This window comes from Euwallacea fornicatus, chromosome 28 (assembly GCF_040115645.1).
Source record: "Euwallacea fornicatus isolate EFF26 chromosome 28, ASM4011564v1, whole genome shotgun sequence".
NCBI classification, from domain to species: domain Eukaryota; kingdom Metazoa; phylum Arthropoda; class Insecta; order Coleoptera; family Curculionidae; genus Euwallacea; species Euwallacea fornicatus.
Window position 1 is genome coordinate 2,960,188 of NC_089568.1, and position 15,614 is coordinate 2,975,801.

Below are 15,614 nucleotides of genomic sequence, written 5' to 3' on the forward strand. Positions count from 1 at the left end.
AACGCTAAGTCTTCATCATTTTTATCCACAATATTTAATGCTTAACAATTAAAAAGTTATTAATGTGGTAGAGAAAACATCATACCCTGTTTTTTTTTAAGTTGCAAACCTAATTTTTGATATCGGCATTTAATAGATTCAGCCGTTCTGCATACAAACCGATAAAATTATAGTGAGTGTTCGAACTGGCTACCATTTACTTCCCGACAATGAACGAGTTCAAATTCCTCTGCAACGTTGGTTAACATTTAAGGAGTGATTCATCTAATTTCTTCCGTTATTCTAAACTTCAAATTCACAATAGTATTTAGTCGATTGGGATGAACTTTAGACTATAGATAGCCCTACAAAAAGAAATCGAGCGAAGCTACGTCGGGATATCTGGCAGGCAATTCGATCGGTCCTCGCCTACCAATCCATTTGTTTGGAAAAATCGTATTTAAATAATTTCGAATAGGTTGTAAATAATGAGGCGGTGCATTCCCCTGCTGACACCATAGATCATTATCCAGCGTGAGAGAATGCTCCTCATGTCGATAAAGTCCAGCTATTGCTGATATTGTGTTTTGTTGCGATAGTTCTCAACAGGGGTCGGAAATATTCATTTACGTGCGCACTTGAAGGCGAAAGATTATGTCGCACGCAGAAAGGAACGCATCGGCACGCGAGTCCATACGCTATTTTCATTTTAAAACGCACAAATTCGCGAGTAAGTGCGTTAGAAAATTTTTGACGCGTGTGATTTTCTAAATTTTATAATGAGCCTAATTTTCGAGATAATGACCCCAACTTTGTTTTTTCTTTTTAATATGGTCTTAAATAAATTTTGCTATATTTTGAAAGTGCTAATTAAAGACTTTAAAACGATAACTAATGAAAACATTTTTCAAAAGGTAAAAGTAAAAATGAGGAACGATCATCAAAGGTTTTTTCCTCTATTTAGAAAAATCTTCAACAAAATGAAGATATAGAAGAAGCGAAGCTACCTTGTGATTTTAAGGAGTTTGATCTTCTAAGGAATTTTTATTGAGTTCAAATTGTAAGAATTTGTGCCACGAGATATTCTCTCACTTTCTCTTAAAAAAGTGAACGACGTTGCTCCTATTAAATAATTTACCTTCGGCGGTACGATACCGATTTATTACAAAACTTAATATTATGAGCTTTTAATGTCCGTAAAAATCAGGGGTGTACTTCATTTCTTACAGTCGTTACGAGTATTCAAAATTTTGCGTGACGACTTGTTTTAAGTATTACTCCAGTATTTTTGTTGCTGGTTTCCACATCAAAATTATTTTCTGTAAGCTGTTGTCTTCAAATGTGCGTTTTCTCCATTACAAAAGAACTTATTTTAGAGTCAACGGAGAATTTAAAGGTATACGAACTCTGCCCATGGTTGAACTACGAACTGCTCTTCTACCTAAATGTCCGACACTGCAAATATTCTTTTAAAACAAATTTGCACTTTTTATTATTACTTAATGGATTTGCCACCATTTTATTAATCGCCGAGACCAACACAATTTTCACCTCCGTTAGTTTCTTCTTTTTTTGCCCTCCAGTGGGTCTACTGCTCTTCATACGAATAAAAGAAACATAATCAATTACAAAACATGACTCAAACATCAATGGCATATCACCACATTTCTTCACCCGACAAATTTAAAAATGTTTAATTTTCAACAAATGTTTGTAACACATTGTCGACTATAGGATCCTGCTCATAAAGCGCTCCTGGTTGCAATTGAATAATAATGAAATCGCACGCATCTGTTTTCCGTGAAAGATCAATCACAATTTGCATATTTGTAGAAGACATTGTTTGTACTATATTATTGACAAATCAGTAGCGTATCATAGGGTCTCGTCGCGTGACAAATTTAGAAATTTCGAAATTACGTTCAGGCGTTGATATGCTGAATAATTAGCTTTAAATAAGCTGATCATATACCCATGCTTCCCATCATAATACAGTGAATATTTTGGTGTTGTTAAATGTACCCAAAGGTCAATACTTTTTCAGGTGTAAAATTAAGAAAATTAAAAATTTAGGTAAAAAGATGCAAAAAGGGGATGAGTCACTTTTAGAAAATGTTGCAGAAGGAATAAATTTAAAAAATGTATTTATATGTTTTTTGTTGTTTCCTTGTAGAGCATATCTTGTTTTTGCATAGAAATGAAAGTTGGCCTAATTTATCATAGAAAAAACGCAGGCATAAAAAAAAAGTTATTGGTGCAAGGATGGAATGAGTCATTAAACATCATTGGCGCATCGCATAATATTTTCACGCTGAAACAAATAAAATCTCAAATTCCCTTTTTAAAGTCGCACGTTGCGCACGCCTCTGTTTTACAAGGGAAACTAATTATAACTTTAATGTTTGGAAGAGATTCTTTCCACAATATTTTTTAGAAATTATGGGCATGCCACAGCGTTTCTTCGTGTGACAAGGTTCGACGCAAGAGATTAGTGAACTATGTTTACACGCCTTCATATCGTTTAAAGTTCAACCGGCGATTAAAACCGCAACCCCTTGTGCTGAATTTTTATCTGTGCCGATGAATATACTCCATATATTTCAAATATGTGTTACTTGAAAATGACCAAAATACGACTTGACTCCCAAATTTGTCGAAAGTAGGTCATCTTTTGAATTTTCTACAACTTTTGAAAATAATGGACCGAGTCAAAAAGACGCAAAATCTCCCAAGACGCAATTTTTAAAGAAAAACGCTAAATCTAAATATACCTACACCTCGAAACGACCTTCCATACTGGTTGGTTGCCTACAGGTCACCAAAACATTCCTCCGACAGACCAAAATCTTAAGACACCTTGTGGTTTGTTACCCAACTCGCGTTTAATCCACTGAGGGGTGTATCCAAATAATTGAGCCACTACAGTCACTATTGTTAACGTTCTCACTAGAACATTTTTCGCACTTTTTTGCAAGAAGGTAGGTAAAAGAATCCGAAGTTAACGAAAGGTAACCTACCGTGGTAGCTGCGTCGTTCGACTATGGTCGGCTGCGCCAACCGAGGTGAGATGAAGGTGCGTCCCGTTAGGTTGGTAGGTATGTGTGAACTGGATGGTCTGCACCAAGAAATTTACTAGGTGGTAGATGGTAGGCCTTGGAATAATTACACGACCACCTGAACTTGAATAGGAAAAAGCCCGTGGAGGGAGAAAAGTTCCGACGAATTTTTAATTTGGTTCAACCAAAACGAACAAATTTTTTCAAATAAAAAAAAACAGATACAAAGTTGCACTGAAATGATACCCCAACGTTACCCAAGTTTTTAAATCTAATTTTATGATGAACTTTTTCGATTGAACTACTTGATTCTAACTGTGACTCGCTACGCTACTAGTTTTTGATTTTATTTATTGACAAAAATTCGTTGGGTATAAATAGGTATAACTAAGGACTATCACCCAACATATATTTTTTAAGTTTACTTTATTTTTTTTGATACTTTTTAATTATTTCAATCTACGTCTAAATTTAGTCCAACCTATTTGCGGCGCCCCTGTCTCCATCAAATCAATTGATAGATTTTTTGGTTTCTCCACTGAGTATTGCTAATTGAATTTCAGTTCCTATTTAAATTTGGGTAGCGTACATCACCAATAAACCTATGAAAAAGACGAAAATTATAGTAAGAACTTGTGGTCTTAAAACTTTGACTCCAGGCAAGCTACGCTACTGATTGTTATTAAATTTCAGCCACAGACTATTGCTAGACATCGCATAAAAAAAATCTAATTCCCATCAAATATAAGTTCTCTATTACGCCATCTATTGATTAAAAATCCATGTGCATTGTATGACCCTGTCTTTTGTGGAAAAAAAAAACTTAAAGTTAAAGGACATACTTATATTTGTTCTACATTGCGTCATTCTATACCTGAAAACAGTGCGGTAAGCTAGTGATTTTCAAAATTGAAAAATGCGAACAATACAAGCTTTTCTAAGCATGAACAGAATAGAAACTCGTTAGTCTCTTCGGCGAAATGAGCCTCATTGGGCAAGTTTATTTCTAAGGACCTTAACTTTAGACACATTTTGTCACTGATTATCTGGGTACCGTCCTATATATCCGAAAAATGCAATGGCAATAAATAGATTTTTACTCTTTAAGTTGCGTAATTTCTATTGGATTTTAAATATTTCCTGCTTCCAAGAACTGAAATTTTTTTTTGAGAATTTCAGAAAAATTGTATTAAGAGAAAGAAAAGAATATAAAAAAGTCGAAAGAAACGATTGGCAATAAGCCAAACTTCCATGTTCTAGTAAAGGATACCTGCATTATCGGCGCAGACCATCCACTTCAATATAGAACTTTCCATTCAATGTGGAAACAAGTAGAACAATATCTGTTTTTGATGATGCATTAAACATACATAACTATTGCACATATGTTCTTAAGTAAAAATGTATTTACAAAATCAACATGTAAACAAGCTCAACAGTTCAGACTAAATTTCCATGTACAACCTTATCATTAATGAACACTTTTCTAATCTGATGCCAAATGACTTCGATAACATCAATATTTTCGATATCTCCGATTTTTATTTTAAAATTTTTCTTCCACAATTTCCAGAAAATCACTCCCCCAAAAAAAAGCAGGCCAAAGACGACCAGCAAAATCCTCCTAAAAGCAAAGTATTTGGTTTCTTGTACTATTTTCCTTAATTTTCCTTTGGGATTTTCACGATGTTTCCTTCGTTTTTTCGTATCATTGTTTTCGAACAGCGGAATATGCATTAAGCCGAAACCGAGGGAGCACATCTAGAACAATTAATTAACTTGAAAAGCTCTATTTTAACTAGAACTTAACTATAGAAGTTATGAGCTTCCACAGTTTAATGTTGGCTGCTTCTCCGGCTACCGGCAATTCAATGTTTATGTTTTCGGTCACTTTCTTGATGGAGTAATGGCCAAGAAAGAAAACGCCTGCTAGACAAAACAGAAAAAATCGTTTGACGATAAAGAAGATTAAAACTTTTTTAAAAACGCCAAGTCCGTTCTTTTGCCTTTTGGCCTCGACTTTCTTGGACTTCTCTTCGTCTTGCTCCACATCAGGATACTCCGTGATCAAAATTGTTAAAGTCCCAAAAAATAGCGCAATACCCTGCAACGACGGGCACTAGAATCTGTAATTTACTAGGATTAGACTGACTTACTTCCACACTAACAGCCCCAGCCAAGTAGAGAAAACCATTCTCCATCGCTTTTATTGTCCTTCCGTAGTAGTCAGTATGATCTGTATCGCAATTTTTCCCAAAAATTCGGTGCATCTCCAAATATTCATGAAAATCTTCTCCACCGATTTTATCGAAGTGCTTAAACCGTTCCCCGTCCCATTTTAGGCTGTTTTTAGGGTTTTTGTCATACTCCCAACAGGTAGAAGCTTTTCCTACTTTACAGCAACATACTCCAGAAGTGTGATTCTGTTCGGAACTCGTTGGTTAGGTTAAAAGCGATATAAAAGTAGTATTTAGTTACGAAATAGCACACGTCGTAAATGGATTCAAAAGACTTCTTGAATGTCTCCTTTCGGTTAACCTCGGATTTCTGCAGAAAATGGAAGCACATGTATAAAAATATCAGGTGGGTTAGGACGTTTAGAAGAAGCCATACGTTGTGCTGAAAAGAAATCGATTTAAAAATGAGAAAAAAAAACTCAATTAATTTATTGAAAGGTTTTCAAAATCTTTTTGATGAAAATTTAAAGCATACCAAAAAGGAGTTATCTCTCCTACTTCAAAATTTTCACTAAAATTTTGAACATTTTAACGATTGACGCAAAAATCAATAGCGTATCATGACATTTTTATGTTTTAAAATTTAAAAAAATCACGTTTCTCTTCTGATCTTTGAACTAGATTGTCCACTCCATACTCATTTCAGTGTTTCATGAAGAACGAGTAGCATTTTCTCTATTTACAGATAATATTTTTCGAGATATATCTAACGAAAACTGTTATCGTATTACGATAATTTTTTACAAGTGTTTTTTAGCTTCGATTGCTTTCTTGACTTCGAACTCGTTGGCCTCATGTCTCTACTTTATATTGTAAAAAATAACTGATAATTTTTTAGCCATCAGATTTTTTCTAGGAAATATTTGGTAAAAATTGCTGGCGTATCATGACATTTTGCAAAGTTTAAATTTCTAAATTATATCTAGCTTAAATAGTATAATATTTTGATTACATCTTCACTTCTAACTCGTCAGTCACACTTTCCTGCTTTCTGGGAAAGAAAAGTGAAACATTTAAGGAGAATATTTTGCCTAAAAGATGTGGCAAAAATCAGTAGCCTCGAGTTATATTTCAAGTAGCTAATTCATTAAGGTCAAAATTGTTTTCTCATGTTTAGACTGCATTCTTATCTCCAAACTCATTTTAAATGGGAAAAGTCACATTTCTTCAGAGTTGAATTTTCTGCTTCTAGAGAATGTCCCTTTTTTCAATTTATTTTTCTATTTCTGGAGAATGTTTCATAGAAAATTCGGAAACACTAAGTTAAACACTGTGACTTTTTCGCAAGTACATTTTTAAAATTTACTGTTTTTTCCAATGTTTGTTTTACGTGTTCCATGTACTTCAAACTTATATATCACACGCCCCATAAGAGAACAGTAAATACTTTCGAGAACTTCTTTGGCAAAACCATTGTCGCATCATAAGGTTTTTACAAGTTTAGAATTTCTAAACTTCGAGTTATACTTTGGTTGTTTATCCTTCATTCTTAACCTTAATTTCTCCAGTCGCACGTCCTAGTTTTTCGTGAAAATTTTGTCGTTTAGATCAACTGGATGATTCAACTGAAGTCCTGCAGTTATGAAAATTCATAAGCATCTGTATTTTATTGACGTTTTCAAACTCGAAAAGCGATGTATCAAAATAAACTTACCCATTTAAGAAGTGATTTCTTGCTCTTCCAAGCACCAATCAACCCCAAAGGTCCAAACAAACCCAAGTTTAAGCTACTTATCACCACCATCATATGACCAATGGTGGAAAACTGTGAAAGATATATTATTCTCACTATTTCGTAGTGTTTCTGTAGTATCAGACAACCGACTATTAGGGTTGTTAGTGAATATGACTAGAAACAAAAATACAGTATATAGTAAAAAAAATTAATTAAAAAATAGGTGTTTTTACCATAAAAATTAAATCAAACAAAATAGTCCCCCAGTGAACAACTTTCCTCAAAATAAAGAGAATTTTGCCGAACATGGTTAACCATGTTTGCGTTGCTGTTAAAGTTTCGGCTTCATTAACAGTTATTACCTCAACATCAGTAATAGGAACTTTTTCTTCACGTTTCGCATTTTTCTCCTTTTCATTCATCACTTCTTCCCACGATGGGGGATGATTCTTTTGTTGGACCGACCCAACGTCAATTACTTCTGCAATCGCACTATTACTATAATTAACTGATTTAAATTAGCTTATTTACAGTTTTTTTTTCTTCCATATTTTATCACACACAATATTATCACAACCTCTCTCTAGATACAACTAACTTTCTATGTAGAAAACACCAAATAAATTAATATTGATCTGACCATTAATAACCACTAATGAAGGCATCCTAAGTGAAACTAGTTCATATAGATGGTCTGGTGGTTAGGCACAAGTGTCGTGTTTGGTTTTGGTGAATTCAATAATTCATGTTTTTAATTAATAAATCACCAATTTAAACAAGTTTTTTAGTTTACTAAGGCTTTTATTGCACAAGCTTTAACTTACCCTCGGTTTTGACTATGTGATAGCAAGGGGGAGCCCATAGATTCATAATGGTCATAGTCCTCACAAAACGATTTTAATGGTGATTCAGTGGGCTTGGATGACTACGACAAACTACCCATCAGATCCTACCTAGAATCAAACTTCCTTTGTAATAGGAAAGGCATTTCCTCATAAACTTCCTTTTTGTGCAACATCTAAATGCAGCTTTAATGTCATCTCAGCAGGTTTTTATTGCTTATACAGAGAGATTTGTGGTTTACTAACATACGCTCATAAATTTGTGGGCTAACAATATTGGGGCACATTAGGAAACATAGAATGCGTCAACGAATAAACAGAATTTCTGGAATAAAAATCTATGATGTGGTTTATTCAATACCTGAAATAAATTAATTCACTACAGGGCTCAATGAGGAGCTCTAATGTGAAACTTCCATTATGAATGACCATATTCGTAGGAAACTATATTGTGGTTAAAAACCAGTTCAAGCTGGATTGACGGAAATCGAATTATTCAGTTCACAACATATGAAAAAATGAATACGGAAAGACAATGAACATTTTTGTTTTTATAAAGAATATTTTATTGAGAATTTCATTTAATACTTGGTCTAGACCAAAACTTAGGTTTTCACTATTAAGTAACAATTGTGTGCAATGTATAAATACGTAGCACTTGATCAATTAAATTCTGCTCCTGATATAACTGGGATGGATACAGCATGAATCGAAAAGGAGTGCGAATGTTATATACAATATACGAGGATAGTCCTAAAAGTACTCGACATAACATTTAAGGAAAAATAATTTTGAAAAATATTACATTATTTCGCAACATAGTCTCCTTTGAGATTGACACACTTTTCCCAGCTTTACTCTATGGCTTTTATCCCTGTTTATAATAAGATTCAAATGTTTCGAGACGGGTATCAACCTCGGACTCGGAATCTCTTTCTACCGAGCCCTTTTTTCAAGTTTGAAAATAGAAAATAGTCTAAGGGCGCTAAATCTGGCGAAGAGGGTGAGTGAGAGAAAAGTACGAAACTAAGTTGATTGATTTTGGCCACCGCAATGACGGAACTGTGGACCGGTGCTTTGTCTTGAGGAAACATGACTTTCTTTTTCGCCAAATGCAGTCGCTTTTTCCTCATTTCTACGCTCAAATTCTGCAATAAATTTATATAATATTCTCCATTTATCATTTTTCATATAGGGAGATTGTCCATAAAAATTATATAATGGCAAAAAAAATTATGAAAATTTTAACTTTCAACACTCAATATATATCCAAAACTATCAAGTTTTAGATAAGACATAGTTTCTCCAATTGTCGCCATTTAACGTGTAGCATCTCTAGCTTTCAGTTATTCCATTGTTATTAAACCACCCTGTATTTAAGGGTTTTCACATTTAAAAATACAAATAATTAATTGAAAATTATTTCGAATCCTCGGCTCTTTACCATTCAAAAGTTCTAATCTTAATGAATCATCCTGTATAGATATAGAGACGCGCAGAGGAGAAATCTTCATTCCGAATTCTAAATCATAAACTAAAAAAAAAATTATAAGTGCTTGACGCAAACAAAGAAGTTTTTGGTACAAGAAAGTTGAAAGTACCTCCTTAGTAAACGCGAAAAAAGCTGATTTAAAACCTGTGAATTCCACATTCTGTACAGTTCTTCCTAGAAGAAAAGAAGAGAAATTTGTCGTATTGATTGATTTATCACAAATAATTAAGAAAAATCATTAACGTATCATGAGCGTTTTACAAGAGGCGAATTTCTATAATAAAACGTTCTCTGCAATATTTGAACTAAGTAGATATATAATACATATAAGAGATCTTGAATAATTTTTCAGTGAATTAAAGTCTAGAAAACTTCAAAGATTCGTGACATTATCGATACACAGTAAATTTACCAACAATACAAAGCAAAAACGAAGCAACTTGGTTGATTTTTATTAGGTAAAGCACCCAAAACATAGCCTTAGGGGATATCAGAGGGTACAAACGGCTCACCAGAACTCTTATCATTAACAAGCACCTCCTGCCGATGATCAGATACGAAAGAATGGGACCAAACCAGTGGAAGCCCTCGGAATCTGCTGGAAACTCGAAAGCTGGTGCTCCCCATTTTGTTCGTATCACTAAGAATGCAGAGTTCATCCACCTTAGATCTCGAACTTTGAACTTTAAAAACCATCAAACTGATAATGGTACAAGTTCATCTTGACTTAAAAATATACCACACTCCTGATTCCAAACACGCGAATCGCAGTTCCATGTTTTCTATGGAATATTTTCTTGCTTTGAATGCGAAATTGGGTGCAAATTTCATAAAATTTTTAATATTTACTTTTAATAAATAATTAATCAGCACTAAATAGCAATTCATTTGTGGGATGCTGACTCTAATAAGTAAAAATCGAGGCTACTTTGAAGAAATAAAAACACGCAAAAAAATCGTGGCAACCAAATTAAGAACTTATGTACAGGGTGTCAACTTTTCATTATAAATGTGGAATAAGTTTAATCTTACTTATAACTAAAATTACAGAAAATATTTTTTTTCGCAATAATATGCTCGATTTTTGCGAAGTACCTAAATGTTACTACTGATAAGAAAGCTATAATGCCACAGGTGTTTGTGTAGATATAGGGTGTTTTTGCAAATTCTGAATTTTGCGACGTTCCCTCCTCCCCTGTATTCAATTTATCTGACAAATTTATGGAAAAAGTAAAAACGCAACATTTTTTACACTCAATAATGTTAACAGTGAATGTGCTCGCGACGACGTAAACTTTAATATTTAATTTAACACTTATGTTTGATATTTTGTCGTAAAGCAGCTGTAGCTTTTTTATAAAGACCACATCATTTTCGTTAAGTTTTGATTCATCATTCGCACATCTTGCAATTTAAGTTTGTTCACACAAAAATCACAGCAAAGAGATGCGAAAAAGATTTTACTACTCAATAGTGTCATAACGTTTAAATATTTCGAAATGCATCATTGTCCTTTTGGTCGTCCTAAATTTTGCCAAAAACGACCGTTAGACGAAAGTGCCATCCCACCCCTCCTGAGTCAACCAGAGGTACATAGGTTTAAAATTTTCAACTGAAATTTAGGGAAGTAAAATGTAAAATTACGATTTTTTTAAATTTCAAACGTCAATTATGAGCGTCCACGGTTTGCGACGCCAAAATCATTTCTAAATATTGGCTCTTCCGTAGGCAACTCTAGCGGTTTCTAACATTTTTTTTCATTAAGTGTAGAGTACATTAAGCACAAGCGCGTTATTAATAACAATCACGAAATCTTGACAATTGGCGGAGTAGGTTTTGTTCGGGAAAGATGGTGACACGACGGTAAGGTGGACAGTGACTTTGTCGTCATCATCATTACAAATATCAACGACGATCAGAACGTAATAAATTGTACACGATCGTTTTTTCGTCAAAACTCCGACTTCTTTTCCGATCGATTTGTTCTTATTTTTAAAATAACAAACGTATTTGTCGAGTCCTTACCAGTGGTATAAAGTGGTTCGGCCTGGAAATACCGAAAGTTTATTTGGGCGAGGACAATATTATAATTTACCAAATAGCACTTTCTAAACCGAAACGCGGAAATTTATTTAAAATGTACATTTCAAAACAAAAACGTTTTGTCATTAATTACAATTGAAAAGCGTTCATCTCATGCCAGTCGTCGACGGGGAGAATATAATTCTCTTAACTAGGAAAGGTGAGAAAGAAAACAAAAACCCATTCCCATTTGAATTTGTAGCGATTTCCTGTCATCGGTTATTTTGAGAGTTTTTTTTAATGTTTATTTTGGGTAGTTTGTTTCATTTCTAAAACGAACAACAGATAATTTTCCTTTATCAAAGAGTTATTGATATTTTTTTCATCTGTGGCGCCATCTATGAACCTCGATTTCTTCTCCAACCAAATTACAGTTTCCTTCCTTATTCCACACCCGCCATCTACCGTCTAGAGGCGGAATCTTTTAGATTTCTTCCCATTCAAATTACAGTTTCCATCCTTGTTCTACATGCGCCATCTACTGTCCAGGGGAAGAACCTTTTACAGATTTCTTTCCAATCAAATTACAGTTACCTTCCTTGTTTTACATCTGCCATCTACCGTCCCGGGGAAGAACCTTTTACAAATTTCGGCGCATTCAAATTATAGTTTCCTTCCATGTTCTACATCCGCCATCTACCGTCTCGGGGAAGAACCTTTTACAGAGTTCTTTCCAATCAAATTACAGTTACCTTCTTTGCTTTACACCCGCCATCTACCGTCCCGGGGAAGAACCTTTTACAGAGTTCTTTCCAATCAAATTACAGTTACCTTCTTTGCTTTACACCCGCCATCTACCGTCCCGGGGAAGAACCTTTTACAGATTTCGGCCGATGCAAATTACAGTTTCCTTCCATGTTCTACATCCGCCATCTACCGTCCAGGGGAAGAACCTTTTACAGATTTCTTCCCATACAAATTACAGCTTCCTACCTTATTCTGCTTGCGCCATCTATCGTCCAGGGGAAGAACCTTTTACAGATTTCTTCCCATTCAAATTACAGCTCCCTTCCTTATTCTGCTTGCGCCATCTACCGTCCAGGGGCAGAACCTTTTACAGATTTCTTCCCCGCCCAATAACACTTTTCCCCACTTGAATTTTCACCCCTTTTTTTATCACCTGCTTACCCATAGGCGTAGGAGACGCATATAGGACGGCCTGCGCTCCTTCAGAACCACCCCCATCACCCCAAAAACAGGCATTCGGAAGGATTAATTTGAAGAAAAAACCTATGAACCACACCACTAAACACACTAGAACATATCGAATGACAATTAAGACATTCGCTTGTCAACAATCGAACCGCGAAAGTTCATTTTGTGTTTTCATTAACAGAAAAGTGGGAATTAACTTAAGTTTTAAATTTGAAATAGAAATATAATCTCATTTAAAATTGAGAAGCAATAAATAAGAAAAGGTATCATCCCTGTGGATTGAAAGACCATCTACGGACCCAAGAAAGAAGAGGTAAGAAAAAAAAAAGAAGCCCGTTCCTAGAGGATCTTCCAAAAGTCCCGTTTTGCAAAGTATAGGTTCCTCTATTCCCGAAATATGAGAACTAATAATAAAATTTCCCTTTCTCCCAACGCAGTCAAAACTTATCGTCGACATTGTCCCAAAGTAGCATTCCTTTCGTAGAGGACCACATTATATTCATCGATTTGTGCTCCTGCAATTGGAAATTACCCAAAACTATTCCTCTGGTTTTAGTACAGAAACCGAAGCGTTCCACCCCGACGAAGCGAAAAGAATTCCACTACCCACCACAGCAAGCAACTATCATCATCCTTCAGAGTCTTCGAGATATAGCATCTGTTGGGTTGGGTCTTCAATTTCTGGGATGGTCGAGAAAGTAGGGCTTTTCCACGGCTCCACGGTCTTCACCAAGGTAGGTACAGTCAACTTTGGTCTATCATTTTCAATTACAATTTAGAACAAGTAAAATTGGACTTTCTCGCATTTCAAGTGTGAATGGGGCGCGCCTGCCTTTTCGGTGGTTTAGCCACGGTAAGCAACCACTTCTATACTTTCAAAGGTTCTCCTATATTTAGCATTTATCTGGAGAAATATGCTTATTTCATCGTAGGGTATTGTTTTATTAACAATGTGAGAAATGTTTATCGGAAGGGAATATTTATTTTAGCAAAATTACAATAAATTTTGTTTAAATTTCCATTATAGTAAATCAGTTCATACGTTGTATCACCAATATTTAATTTAGCAAAATTACAATAATTTTTGTTTAAATTTCCATTATAGTAAATCAGTTCATACGTTGTATCACCAATATTTAATTTAGCAAAATTACAATAATTTTTGTTTAAATTTCCATTATAGTAAATTAGTTGATACATCTTTATCAAGGTTCATATTTATGTGGCTACCACAATGTATCAACAACGTGTCTTTGAAATAATCCACCAACCCTTTGTAGGTAGTTTAATAATTGAAAATTGTAACATAACAACACATTTTAAATAGTGGCTTAAAAAATAACAGTCATAGATAAAGAAACAGTGTTAATTAATATACATATAATTATTTTCAGAATTTCATCCAATGGTTTTCTTTAAAAATTGCCATTTAAAGAAATCCATCATAGGTGAATACTAAACACTTAAACATTCGGGGAATTCTTCCTATGAATCGTCGTTACCTCGCTTCGTATCCGCGGTGGCGGCGACGTTGCCATTTTAGTCTCTCTCCGAAAATTGCAATAATTTTCACCTTCTTTCGTTATAACAAACGTTTATATTTATTTATACGAGATGTTATTGGTATTAGAAAGCTCTAATTTGCCATTGGGGAAAGATAGAAAAGATAGATTCCTCAATTCTTTTCGTTTCCCACTTTTTAAAGCAATAAGTGCTTTAAACTCATTACACAGAGATACATACGAATGAATATGATTTTGAAGTTGTGAAAACTAAAATTACCTTGTTAATAACTGAAGCTGTATTTAGCACTGGTTTAATGGAATTTGTTAATGTAAAATAATCGATTTACAGGTAAAAATTATAACAAAAGAAGGTGAATGAGAGAAATGGTACAAAGGGGGTAATGGGGGGATGTTGAAGGGTTAATTTACATTATTCGTTAATGGAAAGTAACCCCCCAACATCACAATGATGAAAATTGTTAAGGAAACCCAATAATTTTCAGAAAAGCATTCATTGGAAGAATTCCCTTATTTTTTTGATTTCTTGCACAATCCGGCAACACTGTACGACACCGGGCCCAAAGAGGGCCCGGCAGAGAAACGGACGCAACGCAAAGATACGTGGAGAAGAAACCCTCCAGGTACCTTGACGAGGAGTCGGCCTCTCGACCGACCCCTCTTTGGGGGTCTTAACCCAATTGTTAGATCCGGCAGAACAACAACGACCACAAGCCGGAGTCGCCCCCCGGTGAACGGGCAAACGGAGGAATCATCAATGGGGCCAGCACCGATGAGGCCTTCGTTCACGACGCCCCCCGAAGAGGTGCAGCAACAAGTGCCGCTGTCGTTAACTGGTCCAGATCCCGAGGGAAAAGACGGCGACAGCCACCGAAAACTTTACTAGTCTAAGTTCTAGGATTTTGCGAGGAGACGGTTTTTTACCGGTGGTTCCATCTGCGGCCACGATAGGAATCGAACGGTACCGAAGGGCCATCTCAGAGGGAGCTGGTGCTGATCGTCACAAGTCGGAAAGTCAGCGAAAGGGAAGGTCCCAGACGGCAATTCGTTGCAATTCAATTCGACGCAATCGTCGGGAACCACCCGTTCTATCCTCACAACGTAACGAACAAAGGATTAATTCCTTGTTCTTGAATCAAAAACGGATCAATCCACTTATTTCAAGAGGAACGATCCAGATTCAAACGTTTAGAGGGAATAAAGATGACAAAAACGTCGTCGAAAGAATGGGGGTTCCAAATGGGGGGCAAAATGGGGGCCGAGACGGAGGATCGGAAAAAGGGCGTTAAGGTACATCAGGTAAGAACCCAAAATAAAACTTTAACAGAGAAGAGAACAGGAAAATTTGGTTCAGGTTAGCAGCAGCAACAGCAGAGGGGCACCAGCAGCAAGGGGGCACACCATTGGAAAGTGGCTCGATATGGTTATCGAGGCTGCAGGTAGTGAGGGTGTCACCTACACACGGTAGGGGGCGACTCGCTAAAATAGGTAAAACGTAGGGTTCACAGGGCGCAGCACCTCAAATCGTGGGGACCTAGAAAGAAGATTGGCACCACCAACTTCAAGTTTAAGG

General features: G+C 35.6%; 2 protein-coding genes across 5 annotated transcripts in view; both read right to left on the reverse strand.

The window, feature by feature from the left end:
• Myo10A (Myosin 10A) overlaps window positions 1-3,029 on the reverse strand; it is a 45,543-nt gene extending 42,514 nt beyond the window's left edge. For 2 of the 3 annotated variants that reach the window (XM_066297302.1, XM_066297301.1), the window contains exon 1: window positions 2,755-3,028. The gene's annotated coding sequence lies outside the window, so the exon portion shown is untranslated. Of the gene's footprint in view, window positions 1-2,754 lie in introns of all 3 variants that reach the window. The other variant, XM_066297303.1, reaches the window with a different exon arrangement.
• A 1,443-nt stretch (window positions 3,030-4,472) lies between these two features.
• LOC136347309 (uncharacterized) lies at window positions 4,473-9,919 on the reverse strand. 2 transcript variants are annotated; one of them, XM_066297193.1, is made up of 7 exons: window positions 9,794-9,919; window positions 7,772-8,114; window positions 7,181-7,428; window positions 6,927-7,121; window positions 5,514-5,654; window positions 5,192-5,458; window positions 4,683-5,139 (listed from the first exon to the last, which is right to left on the reverse strand). In XM_066297193.1, the coding sequence occupies exons 2-7, from the start codon at window positions 7,824-7,826 to the stop codon at window positions 4,834-4,836; spliced, it is 1,212 nt and encodes a 403-aa protein (XP_066153290.1). In that variant the 5' UTR covers window positions 7,827-8,114; window positions 9,794-9,919; the 3' UTR covers window positions 4,683-4,833. The 2 variants fall into 2 exon arrangements, with proteins under 2 accessions (XP_066153288.1, XP_066153290.1); XM_066297191.1 differs by lacking the exon at window positions 9,794-9,919 and having other exon boundaries at window positions 4,473-4,796; window positions 7,772-8,213.
• Between the last annotated feature and the right edge of the window lie 5,695 nt (window positions 9,920-15,614).

Excerpts from the sequence above, each read along its gene's own strand:
- LOC136347309 (XM_066297191.1), bottom strand. The coding sequence starts at position 7,826 with ATGACCATTATGAATCTATGGGCTCCCCCTTGCTATCACATAGTCAAA. Across the intron at positions 7,122-7,180 it reads TGTTTGATTTAATTTTTATG|TCATATTCACTAACAACCCT; the intron begins GTAAAAACACCT and ends TTTTGTTTCTAG. Across the intron at positions 5,655-6,926 it reads AGAAATCACTTCTTAAATGG|CACAACGTATGGCTTCTTCT; the intron begins GTAAGTTTATTT and ends ATTTCTTTTCAG.